Source organism: Pollicipes pollicipes, unplaced genomic scaffold (assembly GCF_011947565.3).
Source record: "Pollicipes pollicipes isolate AB1234 unplaced genomic scaffold, Ppol_2.1 Scaffold_7261;HRSCAF=8764_pilon_pilon_pilon, whole genome shotgun sequence".
NCBI lineage: Eukaryota > Metazoa > Arthropoda > Thecostraca > Pollicipedomorpha > Pollicipedidae > Pollicipes > Pollicipes pollicipes.
In genome coordinates this window covers 15,725,022-15,744,722 of record NW_023597054.1, presented here as the reverse complement: position 1 = coordinate 15,744,722, position 19,701 = coordinate 15,725,022, and the positions used below count along the sequence as shown (strand labels likewise).

General features: G+C 52.6%; 2 protein-coding genes across 2 annotated transcripts in view; both read left to right on the top strand.

Annotated features, from left to right (window-relative positions):
- The window catches only part of LOC119111849 (E3 ubiquitin-protein ligase MARCHF9), a 29,377-nt gene extending 11,264 nt beyond the window's left edge, over nt 1-18,113 (top strand). Inside the window, exons 2-5 of the mRNA XM_037235678.1 lie at nt 1,629-2,070; nt 14,124-14,379; nt 14,929-15,138; nt 16,856-18,113. Of these exons, the coding sequence (XP_037091573.1) occupies nt 1,649-2,070; nt 14,124-14,379; nt 14,929-15,138; nt 16,856-17,107 (1,140 nt within the window). The 5' untranslated portion in view covers nt 1,629-1,648 and the 3' untranslated portion in view covers nt 17,108-18,113. The remainder of the gene's footprint in view (nt 1-1,628; nt 2,071-14,123; nt 14,380-14,928; nt 15,139-16,855) is intronic.
- Nucleotides 18,114-18,881: 768 nt separating this feature from the next.
- LOC119112924 (uncharacterized protein C2orf42) overlaps nt 18,882-19,701 on the top strand; it is a 12,953-nt gene continuing 12,133 nt past the window's right edge. The window contains exon 1 of the mRNA XM_037237228.1: nt 18,882-18,972. The gene's annotated coding sequence lies outside the window, so the exon portion shown is untranslated. The remainder of the gene's footprint in view (nt 18,973-19,701) is intronic.

The following is a 19,701-nucleotide window of genomic DNA, read 5'->3' as shown; positions in this document are numbered from 1 at the left end:
CGGACGGTCATGCGGAAAGAGCAGTGCTAAAATTTCCGAATGCTTGTAGTTGAATTGAAGTACTACGGCATTCAAGTGATTGCATTTACATATCTAGTTTAGTTATGAAGATCTGATGAAGATCTCCAGCACGACGCAACCCGCTGATTTATTGTATACGGTGGGGCGAAATTGGCGCGCCGAACACAAACATAGACATTCACAACACCTCGACTTAGCAGCCTGGTCACAATAAACCAGTGTTCACCCTGTGTGCTGACACTCGGAGCTCCCGCGATAAGGGTCGAGTTTTGACACATGTCTGGATGGTCCCCGAAACGTTGAATTTGTTTGCTGTTTCCCTGCTATGTTATGTTAAGGAAACACGTCGCGTGCTTCCTTTGAAAAATGGGCGGCATGTCAGCAACGCCATGATGCGACTACACCGATCAAGCTAAAGCTCACATATCACTTCTCGGCCGACTGGTGCGGTGGAAAGATTCGGCGTGGCAGCCCACGCCTTCTCGCTATGGCAAACGCTGTTGTCATGATTGGCGCATGTAGCGCGTACAGTCCACATGCGGTGGAATGCGCGAATGCGGGAATGCTCCCATGATGTGCCCCTCATTCAGCAAAGCTTTGACGTGGTTGGTGATAGCTGCAATGATCTAGTGCTTGTTGGTGTTATGATCGTTCGCTCGAAATTCTGAACTCCGAAGCGCACATGTCCAATCCGGCCAGCCAGCCTCCGTCGGGACCCCGCGAGGTGCAGAGTCGCGCCTGGAAAGCGTTACATGCGACCCACGCGTTGAAAACGTCAACTCTAGGGTTGCTCAGGTCTTATTTGGTGTGAAAACAGCTCCACAGCTGGCCTCGTCTAGACTCTGCCGGCGAAACGCTACGGGCAACACACATAAGCAGAACGGACGCTTCGGTTATTATATAATAGAACGCATAAATAAGAATAAAAATTGTTTTTGCATAGAAGCATGGCATTGGACACGTTTCACACACGGGAGACACATGTGGCGTATGCGGCCAGGTAGTCTCTACGATCCGGGCTCTAGCCTTGAGGCAGACAGCGGTGTCTAGCTATCGGGTTGTGGTCCACTTGTCCGCGAGGCGCCTTCGCGGTGCGCTTGCGCTAATTGGACTCCCAAGAAGCATTGTTTCAGTGGCAATATGGGTAATGAGCTTTGTTCTTCATCTAGCCTGTGGAACTCAGGTCGGAAGACAAAAGTTCTTGCATGAGATCACTGTAATGCCCGCTGATGACACCATGTAGTCATGGCCTAGAAGCCTCGACGTGAGTCCCGTCGTCTCGTCTCCAGAAACCGTGATCCAATGGTTCTCGTTCTGAGCTACAATGAAAGGCCTCCTGTTGCGGTCAGTGTCACTCAACCACAGAAACGGTGCTTGACGAAACACTGAAACCGCAAAGCACATTGCTCCGTGGTGCCTGGCGACGCTGTTATTGACACAGCCTTGCGCTTCACTACCACGTTGCTATGCGGGTGGCACCGCAGTTACGCGCACCATCGCCCGGCGTGGTCATTGCGTGACCGGGGCGTGACTGAGGCGTGACTGAGGCGTGACGGAGGCGTGACGGAGGCGCGGTCTTGGCGTGACGGCGGCTGTGTCGCGCGCAGGTCGTGAGCTGCCGCGGACGATGGCGCTGGTACCGAGCGTCCCGACGCTCGGCGATCAGCGGCCGCTGCTCGGCTCGCCCGATTCGCCGGTCGACGCCAGCCCGCCGCCGCCGGCCGCGCACCACCGGGTGCGCTGGGGCAGCCTGCAGACGCTGGAGGCCGAGCTGGACGACGGCCTAGCGGGCAAGGCGCCGCCGCCGGCCAGCCTCAGCAGTATGCTCAGCACCGACTCCGGCTGCGAGTCGGAGGGCGTGGCTGACAGCGTGTACAGCACCGTCACCTCCTGCACGTCCGACCTGGTGCGCATGCAGCTGGACTCGGAGCTGGCCGAGCAGGAGGAGCTAGAGACGGAGCAGGAGCCGGAGCCGGAGCCGCCAGAGCCGGTGGAGCCCCCGCCGACCGTCAGCTGCCCGCAACAGGTGGAGCCGCTCGAGGACTGCAGGTGAGCAGCGTCCCTCGCACGGAACGGACTGTCCGTGGCTAAGGATTGTTGTCCAACCTTCTCCTGGTCATGTCTTATCTTTTTCAAGACGCTTCCGACCTGTCCGAGCGGGGATTATCGCGGCTGACACGGGAACATGAGCAGCGCAAGCGGGATCAAGGCTCACAAGTTTCTATGCCGCAATGAGTCAGTAAAGCAATAAACCAACGATATGATTGCCCCCATAAAATGACCCTGCCCTTGGAGTGATTTATTACGGTCGTGTGGAAAATTTCCAGCGCAGCACACATGATCTGTAGGCACATACCAGTTACAGCGTGGCGACGGCTCACGCCCCCTCACTCACGATCAGATCACTCACGCCCCTTCCCCCTCCCCATGCAACCCCTTCAGTCACCAGCAATGCATCAATGGTGACGTCACTTCCCCAGACAGCAGCGGACGACGCCTGTTTTCTCGGCCTTGGCCGCACCATTTGGCACGCAGCTTCAAAGCCGACCCCCGCCCCCTGCCCCGCCCCGAGATCGATGCCCAGCTCCCGCTCGGAGAGCTGTCATGGGTACACCCAGTGCCCGGCTGCAGGCGATTGGCACTGGTTGGTAGCTGCGAGTCATGGATGGGCATCGAGTAGGCATGGCGCTGGGGGACAGCGTCTCGGTTTATTTCTCGTAATAAGCAGCAGGAAGCACGGAACCCTCGTCCTGTCGCTCCCTGTTTATGTGATCGGCGAATGAATCTGCTACTGGCAAAATAGCTACACTATGGCTGTCGGGAAATGTTCTTTGCAAGACGTCTGTCGCACTGAACGAAGTTATATGACGTCAGCATGCGGCCGGGTGGCTTGAATATCTTTGAAAAGCAGAGCAGTGACATTTTGTTTTGCCGAAGTTGTATCATCAAAACACTGATGCAACGAAGCTCACGCTGTCGAAACGCCCGGCCCGTTTCGTTATACGGGGAAGTGTGACCGTCCTGGATTGACCCCTGGGTTCAGATCAGAGCTAACTAAGTATTGGGGTTCAGAATAACCAAATGGTCAATCGAATAATCAGAATGAGGGAAAGGTGGACAACCTATGTTGCAAACACTAATTAGCAGGGATACTGCAGCGTTAAATTTGAAGGGCTTACAATATGAAATGTTTTGTGATGTGCAGTAGGAAACACCGCAGTTATCTATGCACGTACTCGAGAACGAAAAAGCGGCGCCGGGCTCGGTTCCACAAGTTGTGTTATCCGTCCATCCGCCGGGCGCCCCCCTCCCCTCCCACCCCCCCCCCCCCAAGTTTATCCGGTAATCCCATCGTGACGTCACCACAGGCTCCTTGGCAAGGCACAGCATTGCAAGCCCATGGGAAAGAATCTTCTCCAGATACAGTCATTAAGCAAATTCTGGAGGTATAGACGGCCGAATCACAGGTGTGGCATCTCAGGTACATGAGCAGGACTTTAAATCCGAAAAGGCCATTTCGGTGCTTCTTTTTATCGACTTCAGATGACGGTCATGACTGCTGATATGCTCGTGTAAGATGACTACGTCTCTCGACAACATCGAATAACACTTCGATATGGACCCCCTTTACTCCTGTACCTTGTCTGGCCAATATGACAGGCCAGTTGTTATAGTAATATGAGATGCTGTCGGTTGTCGGGAAACGGCAGGGAGTGTCGCCACCCTTGTCTTACATTCAAAAAGGATGCGTGGAAAAACTAATCGTCATGTTACTTTGACGGCTCCATATAACATGTTACGCCGCTATACTCCTCGCGCTTGATCGCAGCCTGCGAGGCTCATAGCGCGCCGACATTAGGTGAGCAGATGGGTGGAAGATGAACTCTGGTCCCAAAGGTGACACATTCCGCCTGTATGTGAGTTGTAGGTCATATGCATAAAGATTAGCGACCCTGAGAAATATAATCGTCCCGGTGCATATGTGTATCATTTCGATGCATACGCTAATGCCTTGGGTGCATATGCTAACAATGCCGTTGCATATGCTGATGATTTCGGTGCACATGCTAATAATTTTGGTGCATATATGTATGATGTAGCGGATGGAATGCATATGCAAAATAATGAAAATACGATGCAGACATGCAGCGCGAAACCAAAGAATAATATATTTCCAAAATGCAGAGGTCCAGGTCAACTGCGTCCAGGCCAACTGGTAGTCTCACGATGCAGTTAGGAAGACGTCTTGTCTACGCACCAAAACTGGGCGTCCGAGGAACGCGCTCATCAGCTTCAGGAATCGTGCCGGGGCCTGGAACCTAATCATGCTCCCTCTCCCCTTCCAACAAGTGGCACGACGAGAAATTAGCTCGCTCAGTGGCACAATCGGTCAAATGCGTTTACATGAACTACTCAGTAACAGTGCTTCTATTAAGCCTTTTGGACGCTACCGAGCCCAATTTTGGAGCTCACTTCAGCAATTTGTTGAAGTAATTTCTCGATTATAGATGGTGATACAACAGGTTTTTATGACACATTTTTAACACATTAAATAACCTGAATTAGTCTGTACCTATAAACACCGATACAGTCCTCGAACTTTGTGCTGAGTTTTTCATGGCATCAATATATACATATGTATATATATATATATATATATATATATATGTCATAGCCATTTGCAACAGAATGCTTCGTACGCTAACCATGGCTCATGGAATATCGAACAGGCACGTTATGTCTCCAGGCACGAGACAATGCGGCGCTGTGCATCCTGTCGGATTTTTGTGAAACACGGTATTAGGGCGATGACCAGCACATTCTCGTTTAACTGTGCAACACGGCATACTATTGCGCAGTATCTTTTCAGCAATATTTTTCAGAAAAATAGCATGTTACTGCGTCTTAAACTGAATTCCACGAATTTCAGCCGTGCCGCAAACTTGTGGAGACTCGCAACCATGGCGGCAACAACACTGAATTTTGTGCAAGTATCAAATTCAGCCCTACTGCAATGTTTTGCATACCACAGAAGCATCTTCTAAGTCGCTCCGGTTTACTTTGGTCATATACCTCAATAGCAAATTTCAGTCAATGCCTCGCAGCATAATTTACCTTATTGGATGCTATGACATTCATTTTTCATGAGAGGTCATGATATTAAAAAAGCTGCATTAGCCCAGCGATCTAGCCTGTGAGCCGCCTTTTCTAGAAAGAAATCTAGTCCCCATTAGGATGAGGCGTGCGTGTTGTCTGCCCTGCCTTGCATTTGTCTGATTGCTAATCGGTTATTTGTGTCAAAATCCGATCATTTAAATGTGTATACCCTAATAGAAACATAAAACTGGATGCTTGGCTATGTTGAGATAGCCATTACGGCCGTTTTATTATTGATTGCTTCAGTGGCACGGCCAGCGGACCCTGAGCTAGGGCTGATAGAGATCGCTTTCGAAAGCTGGGGCATTCAGGACCTAGAGGCCCGAGGCGGTGATAATGCTCAGTTTAGCATAAAAAAGCCACCATCTTCCCACCCCGAATTTAAGAAACGTATGTTTTGGGCAAATTTGTTACCATTTGATCACGATATTTAAAAAAAAACGAATAACTCTCGTTGCGAAGAACTATGATGGAGACCAGAGTGTAGAACCATCCAACTTGCAAACAAAGAAAGCTTGATGAGTATTTCTTGATTTCACGAAACGAAATCCGCACCCAAATTTCTGTCTCGAGTATGCTGTGCAGTCAAACGTAAATACTCTTTTGAGCAGCACTGTTTACCAGCATTTGTTTGCGCCCAAGGTGTACGGAAGTTTTAGTTAACAGCTCAAATCAGCCAAATTATACCCAAACTTGCGGACCTAGGATTAAATCAGGGGTGTCAATTTTTGTAGCTTAATGGGGGTGGCCGAACCAAAGGCCCGACAGCCTCCCCCCCCCTCCCATTTTTCTCACCGGATTTAGCCCACCTTATTTTCATTACACGGACGTTGGGTTGGGTCCAGGGAGCAGGCACTGGACGCATGCGTCGCTTCTGATCGGCACGTGAAGGTGCCCCTTTAGAGGCCACCTTGGGGCACTGATGGCGCTCTACTATGACGGTCATGGGAGGCGGCACGCATTTTGGTCGTGAGGAACGGGGACGGGGTTAGCCATGAAGGACTTAAGTCACCCCCATATTCCAGCGTTTTTCACTTCAACCTCACAAACCGCTGTGTGCCTTATGGCGCTAATCGTGTGAAGTTTATTGCATCGTTTATCCGCTCAGCTGTTACGATTTTATCTTGCAATGAGAGCAACCATGATTCTTTGTTATAGTGGTACGAGGCGGCACTTCGCAGAGAGATCAAAGAAGATAGTCTTTGTGTTATGTTCATCTTTAATCCACTTTTCTCATAGCATTCCGTTTTTGGGGGTCAAGCCAGCATTGGAGGCCCAGCTCAACAAGGGGGGGGGGGGGCTCACAAACTAATACAAATCGACACCCGTGGATTGAACTGTCTGGAAAGCACTAACCATTTGCTTTTACACGCTTCTTTTCATGTCGGTAGGACTTCGTATAAACTGGCCCACTTTTGGGAGCAGCTGAGACGCCCATGGGCGAACAGAGGGCCCTTGAGGAACGAGGCGGGTCCGGGGCACCTAAGAGGACTATGTGCATCCAGAAGGCCGTGGCGATATAAAGGGCTCTTGGCGCTTAAGGAGGCCCTGAGCGGCGCATGGGACTTCACAGCATCCAGGGGGCTGTCACCGCATGTCGGCTCATCGGCGGCCCCAAAAGTCTCGAGCCATTCCTGTCATGCTGGACGGAGGCGGGTCCAAGGTAACACCGGGCGTGAGATCTCTGCCTACCTCAAAACTCAAATTCACTCCTCATGCCAATGGAAAAAACACAAATGCACCGCTCACTCGTATGTTTAACATGGCTCTGTGCTCACTTTCGATGACTCGAGTAGAGTGCATGGCTTAGGTACGGTCACTACTCACAATGGTTGACGACACGTTTCGCATCCTTCTTGCGTGTGACAGACCATATCCCCCCAAAATATTGTATTGGCGGTCCAAGTGGCACGAAATAAAAGGTGTAACCCACGGGCTATTTATTTTTGTTCACAGATCAAAGTCACGGTGCCGGTTTTGATGACCCAATTCCCGTTTTGGCTGTCTAGCCCCGTGTCGTTTGCCATTCTGCGTCAGTTTCTCATAGTCTCCGACTACTGGCTTTGAGTCCCCCGCTGAACCGAGAGAATTCGGAGCTTCTCGTGGACGAAGCCGTAGGAATATAAGCTCCCCCCGTCTCCAACTGGCTGAGAAACGGGATGCTTGGGTGGTGAAGAAACTAAATAATGTTGCCTAGCCATGGGTACTGCACACAGCATTATTCTGGGAGAAGACGAGCCCCGGAGGGCGCTGTTCTCAGTCGGAGCTGTGGGACTCGAACACAGCGCACAACCGCCGCTGAAAGCCCACTAGTTTTCTTCCCGACTGCACCTACGGCCTCGTGGTGATAGCCAGCTCGCGGCCTCGTGGTGGTTAGCCAGCTCACGGCCTCGTGGTGATAGCCACTCTACGCCCTCGTGGTGATAGCCAGCTTACGGCCTTGTGGTGATAGCCAGCTCCCGGTTTCGTGGTGATAGCCAGCTCGCGGCCTCGTGGTGAAAGCCAGCTCGCGGCCTCGTGGTGATAGCCAGCTCGCGGCCTCGTGATGATAGCCAGCTCAGGACCTCGTAGTGATAGCTAGCTCGCGGCCTCGTGGTGTTAGCCGGCCCACGGCCTCGTGGTGATAGCCAGCTCGCGGCCTCGTGGTGAAAGCCAGCTCGCGGCCTCGTGGTGATAGCCCGCTCCGAACTGTGTTCTAACATCACAATATTCGTGCAGCATTTGGACGCCCGAGTTCTTGGGCAGATTTGATTTCCACGATAACTGTAGCCACGCCCGGGACGACCAGCAGGCGTGGCCGGGAGCGCACCACGGTGATGGTACGCTGCACGGGCGCGGAGGGCGCCGGAGCGGCCTAACGCCCTCGGTCCCCATCGCCGTCGGCGCCGACTCTAGAACCTGACAAAGGCGCCGGCGAGGCCGCGTGACGTCAGTCGACCGCCAGCGCGCCTGCGCTAGCCGCCCCAGCGGCCAGTCCCGCGGCGACGGCCGGGGGGGGGGGGGGGGGAGGGGATCACGGACCGAGACGTGGCTGCCGCCGGGGGGGGGGGGGGAGGGAGTCTGCGTCTGACGACACGGCGCCCCGGGGCGGTGTGCACCGGCTCGAGCCGGCTCCCCCGGGCGTGACTCAGCCGGCGGCCGCCGCCACCGCCGAAACACGGACACGGCGCGGCCATGTCTGGGGCTGGCGCCCGGACCGCTTGTTAGTGTTGCATCTCGGCGGCCTCGTACGTCAATGTTTTGGGGCGCGGCGCCCTTGCCGCTCTGCCGGCGCTCGGGCAGCACGTGGGCACATTGGTCGCTGATTCGACACAGCGTGAGGGGAGTAACGGCTGGGATCGATCGGCGGCTGTGATGGCACAGCTCGCTCAGCATAGGCCGGTGTAAAACCTGCGGCCGGGTTTGTCGGGGAAGTTTGGGGCGAAGAAAGCGTAGGACGACCGAGTCCATCGATCGATTCCATGCATCACCATCGGGTTCTTGTAAGAAGAACTGTATTTTTTCGTTGTACATCAGCAGTTAATCAATCCTACCCAACGTCCATCCTCATGGTTAAGTTGGGAAATGTGCGGGCGGACGCGGTCGGTGGAGGGCAGAGGCTCAAACGCCGTCGGTCACATGCAAACCCCACCCTAAAAGATGCTCTAAGCACGTAAAGTGAGCAATTAATCGTCCTTTCAGTGCGAACATGACTAAGTGTGAAAGGATCCAAATGCATGTAAGTCACATAGTTTGAAGGATGAGCGAGAGCCAAGCGTAGTTCCAAAATTTAAAAAAAAATAGTAGACTCGTGCATATCACGCACATCTCGCAATATAAGAGCCGCAGACGCCTGTCGCACAAACCTCACTGGCGAATATTCGGGTCCCTGCAGCCTAAGGCCTTCCCCATCGCGTCTAATGAACTCCCTGTTGGTGTTGGAGCCGCCCCGCTGCCACGCGCCGAACCCTGGCACGCAGCGTCCGTGGACGGCCTCGTCGGTGCGTCAGCTGCGCACCCCTCCCCCTCCCCCCTCCGCGGCTGCGTACCGTTGGCCGTGCGCCAACTTAGCAGTCTTTGTTTACCGTTCGCGGCGGCAGGGTCTGCCGTTTGCGCGGCGGCAAGACTCGCGACTGGGAAACTGGACGCGGCACACGTGTTCGCGACCGGCAAACGAGTTTTTCTCTCCGCGTCATCTACGCCGCCAGGGCCGTACCAGGGTGGCTTTGTCCGGTCCGGGAGGGTGGTGGCTGCGCGCAGTACGCCTGAATGGGTGTACGCCGGCTTCCAGGCATGGTCAGGAAAGCCATCTGCATAGTAAATGGGGAAATCATACGAGACGCAGCTAGACTTACCATTTTTGCTCAGCATTGTCTGAATCGCGAGGTACACTTGTGTATAACGAACCCCTTCACATTTGACCTGAACTGTGCTCGCTGTTCCAACCTGAAGGTGTTTGGCTCCAGCGGCTTCACGAGTTGGCTGAGCGGCAGGGTCATGTGATCCAGTGCTGGGAGAAGACGCTATGGCGAGCCAGAGGTCACGGGTGAGGTTTGGCTGCTTGCGGATGGTCTGTTTAGCACATGGAGACCGGACCAGCACAGGGAGGAGTCAGCATATGCGCTCAGGGAGACCCAAACTGGGCACGGCCAGGGCTCGACCTCAGCGCCGGCCGGGAACCCGGCGACCTGCGCGGGGCACGACGCGTGCCGCAGGGAGAGACGCGCTGCATCGGCCGGTGGGGCCGGGGGGCTTGCCCGGCTCCGGGGCGGCCTGACCCGCCCACCTCCGGTGATGTCTGCCGACGAGCTGCGCGGCAGGGACATGACCGTCCCGGCGAGAACCGGGTCGTACCGGATCGGACCGGATCCGGCTGGAGGCGCGCCAAACGGCCTGACATCACCGCCGCGGGCTGCACCTGGGAGTCGGGTCTGCCCATCAGCCGGTGCCCGCTGCGACCTGTTGCCACGCCGAGCCGGCCGCTGCTGCCAACTGAGGGTGGTGGCGTGGGATGCGGATGCTTTGTGGCCGCTGGCGATTTTTCCGTGTTTGCTCTAAATATCACATGTGCCCCTTGAAGCCTCCTCGGGCGCACTGTGACACACAAGGCGCCTAGTCCAAACCTGTTTAACATAGCTCACGGACGATTTTGAGGAGGAAAGAAAGTAGTCAGACAGACCTCCCATATCGCTTCCTGAATCGCAAATCTCCGTATCATCTTTCAAAGACACATGCCGCATCCAGGGCAGAGCCAGAATCATCAAAATGCAATGCGGCTGCAATTGCAAGAAGGCCGCTTGTGTACTTTACGATCGGGATGGTTTACTGTACGACACCGTAAAATCAACAGTTTTGGGGAGCAGAAAAGCACTGCGCAAGAAACGAGCAGTTTGCAATGGTTGGACTTCGACGAAACTATTCGTCAACAGACATCGTGTATCTTATTTGGTCAGAACAAGCCACAGACCACTCAAACCAGCGGTTGGACAGTGTTTGTATTTACGTCGCTATCAATAACGACTTAGCATTTTGCTCCAAACTGTCCAAATACGAGCATGTTTGTTTCCTTAATGTTGCGCGGCTGCTTTTTCACCTTTGTGCATCTGGTTACAGCTTAATTTCTCAAATTTGCATTATCCTCCTAAAATTCCTGTTTTCCACACGCTTCGTACTGTATATGTGCGTACATAATCTATCCTATACATAATTGCAATTCAATACGTCGGGACACATCGCTCGTCATTGTCACACATAACACGCACGATAAGACTTACGATTCTTATTCAGCCAATCACTTACGATTGGCTGTTTCACCAATGTTTCCTGTCCCATTTTCAAGACCATTTGGACACCGCGCATCTGCTCCGAGCTATGATTTAAATTGGTAGACACCTAGTAGCCACCACCTGTTAAGCATTTACGTTGGGGCCGACGCAAATTTGGAATCGAGTTGCGTTCGGAAAAGCACTCGGTTTGTTTTCTCGGTGCGTCTCACGTTAAGTGTTTCTGTTTCTTGCTGTTTCTTGAGCGTTCGTTCCCAGCCATTTCTTATGTGTGCCCGTTTGTAAATCGCATTTACAGAAGACGGTATATAGAAGAAATGATATATGTGTATACAAATCATTTTACATATATATGTATGTATATTATTTGCGTATGTTCATGTATATATATATACATATACATATATATATATATATATATATATATATATATATATATATATATATATATATGTATATATATAAGACGAGAAGCAACAGACTGATAATTGGATTCGGATTTCGGAAACATCCGAACAGAATGAAAAAGTGTAACATGTAAATGTGTCATCAGCCGAGATGGGTTTGCATTCGCCAAGTCTGCCCTACCGAAATGGCTCATTGCTTGCAAACGTGTGGTTTATTGCAAGCTATAGCATTGCTGAAGGCGGGCTGAGGACACAAATTAACACAACTAAAAATAGCTTCACTCTGAGAACTGTGAGCCATGTACGGAAATAGCATAGATGTCGAGTGTAGCGTCCTTTTGAAGGGCTGGCGTGGACGCAAAGTACGACACTTGTAGTGAGTAAAAAAAATATTGGGCTTAGATTTAATCGTTACAGTTATCCGCGACCACATTCTAGAATTACACACCGTCGTTTTGTACCTTAGCTAGTCTAGGCCATTACTTTTCCCTTCCCGTACCATTAGGTCAATGATTGTGTGACATTCAGCGATTTAATATGCCATAATGCAAGACCATTCGGTGCAGTTTTTCTTTCCTTGGCATGACCTGGTGGCTGCACGCCAGCCTCCCCCATTTCAGACCGCTGGGTTTCTCGGAACACGATGCTGCTGTTGTCAGGGCAGAGGACTACGCTGAACCGCATGACGCATCCCTAGCCAGTGCTTCACTTCCAGCTAACAGACGAGACCAACTGAGACGCGCCCTCCCAAAGCCAAACGGCGCTGACGCACGCGACGCGGCCGTTAGCTACCGGGGAGGAGTTTCGCCAGCCACCAGACGCGATTCGTTACGTCTCACTGTGCATTCGGTGGAGTCTCATCTGAGAGGTTCGAGATGGAACACTTGCCCTTCTCCTCCACATTGCCCACCTTCATGTTGGAGACGCGACTTTCGTCTGGAAGGGAGCACACTGGCTTTGGTCGGAGTCATTTCCATTGTAATCACAGGTTTTCTCCCACACAGCACCCGTCTGCGCTTGATTCGCCTCTGGGCTGCGTTCGTCGCGCTGGTCGGACCCGCGGCGATGTTTGCTGCATGGACATCGTCCATTCATTGTTTTGCTGTCCTCCCAATCGCGCTAGTCAGAGAATCTACAAACACTATGTGGTTACCGCATTTTCAGTAACCCATGGCCGGCCTCCTGGAGCATGGGCCTGATAATGAAAGCCGGCTGGTGGTGCCCGCGCCCGTACGAAGGCGTGCGGTACGCGTAACACGCGCCGGTGCGCCGGCGGCGCTGCTGCCGGCGTTGTGCGTGTCCTCGTCAAAAAGAACACGAAGTGCTCGAATTTTAGTCTTGTTCTGCGCGTCTGCACCATGCCCCTGACAACCTCAAAGCGTACGTTGCCAGGCGACCAGCGATGTTGGGCCGCAGGCACATTTGGCATATGAGTGGTGCGTGCCGCCACGGGCCTGTTGTCTTGGGATTGACCGCTGGCTGCGACGAGCTCTGGCGGCGCGCCTGACGCAGGTGACTGACCCCTGCCGCTGGCAGCCCTCAGTCATCAGGAGACCGTCCGGGCGCCCGGCGTTCGGTGCAGGTGTGACGCAGGTGTTCGCTGGCGGCGCGGGACGCTTGACTCGAGCGTGCCAATGACATTGATGGGCCGTGTACGGGCATGTGGCAGCTGTGCTGATAGGAGGGGGGGGGGGGCAAATTTGATCGGTGCTTTGTGTTCATAAGACACTTTGATATTTGGATATGGGGCTAATTTCAGCCCTGTCTTGTCCAGAAATAAGAGATAAAGACTAAGGAAGTTGGCTTTCTTTTCGAAGAGCCTGCTATTGAAAAGAAATCCGAGATGTGGGGGCGTGCGAAACACAATCACCGACTTACACCCGCAAACAGCTAAAACTGCTTTTGTCGTTAACTGGAGCGAAGCTGAACAAATCAGCCCAATGATACACATGTTCTAGCATATAGCATGCCGTACTGTATTCGCCATGGCCTGCACACGAGGGATGACCACAACGTGTATGGAGGGTCAAGCCATTGTCGTTTACCCGTGGAGACCATCCTATATAATGAGCCAAAACACCTTGCTTTTGGAGGATATCGTTACGCCCGCCATCGTCCATCACCGCGTGCCTGTGGCGTATCCATGGTAACGGTCCGTCACGCTGGTCGCTGGTAACGGTCCGCGCTGCGACAGCGCGCCGTGTTTACGCTGCGCACCGGAAGTCTGCGATAAGTCGGCCGAAGTGCCGTGCCTGCCGTGTTCGGTCCAACAGGCGACAGCCTGCACTGTGTCGACGGTTCGTGCTCTGCTGATGGTCGGTGCCGTGCTGTGCTCCGCTGACAGTTGGTGCCGTGCTGTGTCCCGCTGACAGCCAGTGCAGTGCCGACGGTTGGTGCTCCGCTGACAGTCGGTGCCGTGCTGTGCCCTGCTGACAGTCGGTGCCGTGCTGTGCCCTACTGACGGTCGGTACAGTGCCGACAGTTGGTGCTCCGCTCACAGTCGGTGCCGTGCTGTGCTGTGCTGACAGTCGGTACAGTGCCGACGATTGGTGCTCCGCTCGCAGTCGGTGCCGGCTGTGCTCCGCTTCGGTGCCGTGCTGTGCTCTGTTGACAGTGCAGTGCCTACGGCGGGTCCTCCGCTGACGGTCGGTACCGCGTTGTGTTCCGCCGACAGTCGTAGTCGTGTTGTGCTCTGCTGACAGTCCGTGCCTTGCTGACGCTCGGCGCGCTGCCCACAGCTGGCACTGTGTGCTGACGCTCCTGGTCCCCCCGGCAGGGTGCGCAGCTGGAGTCTGGAGGCGCGGGGATGCGCGGCCGACGAGGAGGCGGCTTCGGCCGTGCGCGCCGACGAGCTGGAGATGGTGACGCCGCTGCGGCACGCCCTGTCGGAGCCGTCGCTGGTCACGTCGGCGTCGACGGCGTCGATGCCGATCTGCCGCATCTGCCACATGCCGTCCGAGGAACGGGCGGAGCTGATCTCCCCCTGTCGCTGCGCCGGCACCATGCAGTACATACACACCGCCTGTCTCATGGTGGGTGCAGTCGGTCCACGTGTCGCCCGGGTCGCGCTTGGCTGGTGTTTTGAAACAGCAAGCGGGGCTCGCGCCGCCGCTGGGGCGTTCGGTTTGCGGCAGCACGCTGCTCTCGCGCCGGGACGTCGACGTATTCTCACTGTCGATCGCTCTCCAGCTTGAAACAATGGGGTTGGGGTGATGTGCACGCGTGACACAGGGTTAAGCACGGCTTATCGGCGGGCAGACCTATTCTGGTCCAGAAAATAGGGCATGCTTTCTGGTGATGGATCTAAGACTAGTACGTTGCCCACCTGTTCCATTTTTGTAGAAGTGCTATCGCTCGAAATAGGACTAGTACGCTACCCACTCGTTCAGCTTGTACGGAAGCGATATCGCTAGAAATTTAAAAAAAAAACTTATGTATACGGCAGGCATCTCCCTGGCAGCGCCCAGCGTCAGTCCGTCGCTGCCCCACATGCCAGATAACCGAGACATGTTTTGCACTGGTTTGCATTGCCGACCGCGGCCGTCCTGGGAGCGGACGATGACGCCAGGCTCTGCCGACAGCACTGGATCGAGGTGTCCAGTCGGCGGGCCAAGCGGCCACCTTGCTGCGAGCTGTGCCAGTACCAGTACCAGCGGCATAAGCGGTTCCGCGTCGGCCGCTGGCTCGTGCCGGCCGTCTCCACCCGGGACAAGCTGCTGCACGCGCTCTTCGTGATCACTGCCATCGTCATGGTGACCTGCGCCGTCATCACCATCTTCTGCTTCAAACAGGCACGTGAGACGCTGATGGCATGTGATGTTAATGCCACCTGATCAGAGCTGTCAGAGATACACTGTATCGTTTGTCGGGCTCCAAAAGGGTGAAGAGTGCTTCTCCTCGCACGGCAGATGTGTCTGTGACAATGTCCCGCGATGGACAGGCTGACAGACACGTTTGCACTTGGTCTTGGCGTGGCGTCAGCTTCTGCACTCGTCTGGGCAGTCCCTGAACATGCAGGTCACGGCCTGTTCGTGGCAGAGTGCTCACCTGGTTAGGATTCCCCTCGGCTCCACCTGTCTGGGCAGTCCCTGAACATGCAGGTCACGGCCTGTTCGTGGCAGAGTGCTCACCTGGTTAGGATTCTCCTCGGCTCCACCCGTCTGGGCAGTCCCTGAACATACAGGTCACGACCTGTTCGTGGTAGAGTGCTCACCTGGTTAGGACCCCCTCGGCTCCGTCCGATGCCACTTGTGAGAGGAGATCCCTGCGGCGTTCTGAAGCGGAACGAATGCGCTCCGTGTTCGACGTCGTCATCCGATGTCGGATGACATAGCATCAGATTGACGCCCTGTCATTGGACGGAAAACGAGATTTGATGTATGTGGTTACTTCAAAGGCAGTTTACACGCGAACGAGGGCATTGGGTCTGATGAGAAGAGGGCGGGGCGACGGATAAAGGAGTGAGGCAGTGTTAAAGCCAGCGCCAGTTGTGGGGTGCGTCCTGTGCGCTGCGGGCTCATATATGATTTACGTACATACATTTCTATTACTATGTATATGTATACATCTTTCTATGTATTAATATATAAGTATATTATGCAGTGTGTGCGAAAGCGTTCTATTCTATGCGTCTCCATCGGTTCTATCTGTTTGATATATATCTGCATATATTTGCAGATACACAGCCATTTGTTAGTTGTCTGTTCGGAACATGCGCAAAAAGTTTGTATTAACGGCATGTCTGTATATATATATATATATATATATATATGGATATGGATAGATAGAGAGAAATATATATATATATATATATATATATATATATACACATGCCTGCCGTAGAGATGAACTGTCCGCGCATGTTCCGGACAGACATTTAACATATGGCTGTCTATCTGCAAAAACATGAAAAAATATGTATAACCGATAGAACCGATGGAGATGCATAGAACAGAACGCTTTCGCACACATTGAATGGGGCCTTCACACATCTTTCAATCAATACCCCGAATGGTCAGGCGCCTGACATTACTATTGAGAGCACTAATTGGCGGTCTCAAGGACGTAAACAGCGCGGCTAGGTTGCCAGTGAAATAAACTGACTGCATGACGTACCCACCTTTTGTGCGCTATCATTGGCTGATAACGAAGCTTCCTCGGGCCTTCTGTCGATTGATGTGGAAATGCTGGGTGAAGCTTTTCCTTCGTTAAGAAAAGAGGGTTATTGGAGGCAGCTGGGGGCTCCTGCATGGTAGAGCTCACCCTTGCACTGAGCAGAGCAGAACTGGCTATCGCTGAGCCGTGCTATTTATGTCTGCAGATATACTATCCTGTAACTTAAGACTCGAAATGAAAGGTCAAGGTTTGGAAATATCATTGCATGTGATGCGATAGCCTTTACCACCGTGCCGCCTGTGTTCATGCGTGTACCATGTATGTGTTACATGGAGCTTCCCGCACTCCAGAATGAGGTGGTGCCTCTTCTAACGAGTGGGTCTTGCTTGACAGGATTCGGGAAAGCGGCGGCTGGCGTACGACGAAGCGGAACTCACGTCTAACGAGACAGTCACCTTGGTCTGCGGCATCTTGTTCTTCGCGTCGTTCTTTGTCGGCATGTACTGCGAGATAAAGGCGAAATATTCCATTTATCAGCTCGTAACCCGGGTGTTCTATCTGAACCAGCAGTGGTTTATTGAGGAGTACGACCGCTCGAAGGACGACAAGTTCCGGTGTTCTCCGACAGGTGGCTCCCCGGTATGAGGTGTGTTTGTGTGCGATGAGCCCGTCTATGCGCTGACCGGCGTGGAGGCGTGCCGACTGGCGGTACTTCATTCGAGCACGTTGATGCATTTGGTGCGCTTGTGTGGTGCAGACACACATGCTTTGAGTCGGATAAGAGACCGTTAGCTGCGATGGTTAACACGCGGGTAAACATTGGTGCGCGATACATGCGACCGGCCTATGTCATTGTAAAGCTGCTTGCTCGTAAACTTGTGCAAAATATTAACATGCGACATGTATCGGCTGGGCACGCTTGAGGCTGTCGGTCATTGTTGTATGTGGCAAATGGAAACACCTATTCGTCAGGTGCACAGTGGTGCTTTTCGCTGCCATTAGGCATGGTGCATTGCCATGTTGAGCCATGCTGCCATTTTTGAGCAGCTCGCTGGTCTGTCTGTTGAGTCCGAAGTGTACGTGCAGCACTCCTCTGATAATGCGTTGAGCACTGAAACGGTGCGTGGAAGCTAACAGCGTAATCGTTACCGTACAGCGTGGAACAGAGTATGTTGCACAAAGTACTAAAGCGCAGGCCTTCGTCATGCAGTTTGTGGTCAAATATCGTTTGCAAGCGTTTAATGCATTGCTGGGCTGTCTGGCCACGATATTTTGGCAAAGGCCTAAACATGGGGTGATTTCGACTCTGTCTGTGAGTCCACTGTCGTGACGTTCATCTCTTGCAAATAATCGATGCCATGTCACGTTAGTATGGGGTCGTCACGTTTTTGCGTCATTTATGCCAGTTGTATCGACTGGCGTACATGATCGCAGCTGTGACATCGTCTTCGCGGTTGTTGTCGTGCACAGAGCATTTCATCATTCGATGCAACGTTCAACCATTAGAAGCATAAGATGCCCGTTGGAAAATTGGTTGATGTGTGCTGTTGCGTCTGTTCACTGCATCAATTGCGACGTATTTATCATGAGTATCATACTGTCTCATCTGTGATTTTGTGTCATAAGACAATAAACCCACCATACAATATAGTACATACGTCTGTACAGCGTGGATGCGACTGTAGACGACCGTGTTTCGCAGATCTTGTGCGGATGGATAACATATAAGGATGGGGCTTCACCAGTATGTGACGCCTATGAGGTCGAGCACATGATCTGGACTCGGCTTATAATCTTCGATGCGGATGTGAGAGGACGACAGAATCACGCGAGAGGCCGGCCTCTGGCATTTTGTTTTTATAGCGCTTTGCCATTTCATCAACGGAAACGATTTAAAACTGTGCTCTCATCCTAAGCGGTGACGTCGGATCGACCGAGAAATTTGAACGGATTGAACTGGGATAAAAGTTATTTCACCTCGGTTTACCAAGTTCTTCAATCAAATGCTACATTTTCCTAGAGTTGGCGACCGCCCATCCCCACCATCTATTTCCACCGTGGCCACCAAGCTCCGAGGCAGTCTAGATAAAGATAACACAAATGGAGGTGCGTCCCCACTTAAAAGGGCGCATGATCCCAATACCCCCTCCCCTTCCCGTCCCACCTCTCGGATCCAAACTTCATGCCAGCAAAATTGGTAAGATCTGGCGGTTGGCTACATTAATTCACATGGATGTGGAAAAATTTAGCTCAGAAAATTGAAGTTGGAACAAAATTCGCCACAAACGTGACGCGAATAGGCTTTCAATTACGTCGTCTCATCAGCTGTTTACTAACCACCACCCATCCTTATCCAATTTCGAGAAGAGAAATGAATTACGAATACCTTGAGCTTGCCTGCTGTGTGAACTTCTGCCGCGGCCGCGGTTGTAGGTGGGGGGTGGGTCGGTTGCTGCAGTTTCAGGTCGCGCAGTTCAGTTCAAGCATCTGCGCGTAAAACTGTTATAGAGGTAAGAGGTTCTCGTTCCATTTAGATACACCATATTGTTGGCAGCAATCTGAACCGTGACGTGTCGTGCTGATGTTTTTGTCCCGTAGCAGTCTCATTGTATAATTTTGACACTAGTGCTGAATTAAGTGTGTTCGATGGTGACAGGACTTGCACGTTGTTATCAGTTTGCAACAAGCTCTAGGGGTTAAGTTATGTAGTTATGTGCTTGGGACATAAGCTACCCAAATTGTGACTGCAAAATTGGGTCCCTGTATTAACTTTGTGTCAAAAACAAGCGGGTTTTTAGGTAAATAGGTGGATAGGCATCAGGCTGCTATTCTCAGCAGTGAATTTTTCTCTCAGGTTCACTGGGCCAACCCCACATCATGATTGAGTGCATTATATGAGCATTCCAATGCTCTGATCTATCCTGTGCATTTGACCACGTGCAGTGCATGAAGCATCTGAAAAATGCTTAGACATTTGCTACTATGTGTTTACCTTTATAAAGAATACAGGGTAATCTGTGCTAGTGTGACCTTCAGTGTGTCTTCATCTGGCTCACTTCAGCCAGAACATGCTGTCCTGTTACTTAAGTTGGCCTGTTTTGTTCTGGCAGTTGATAGGTAGCTGCCCTTACTTTGTGAGATTAAAAAGGGGTGTGGGTGTCATCATGGTCTGGCTTCCTGACATTGGTGTGCATAATTGTGGTGCAAGACTGGAATGCACAGAAAGATGCAGTCTTATG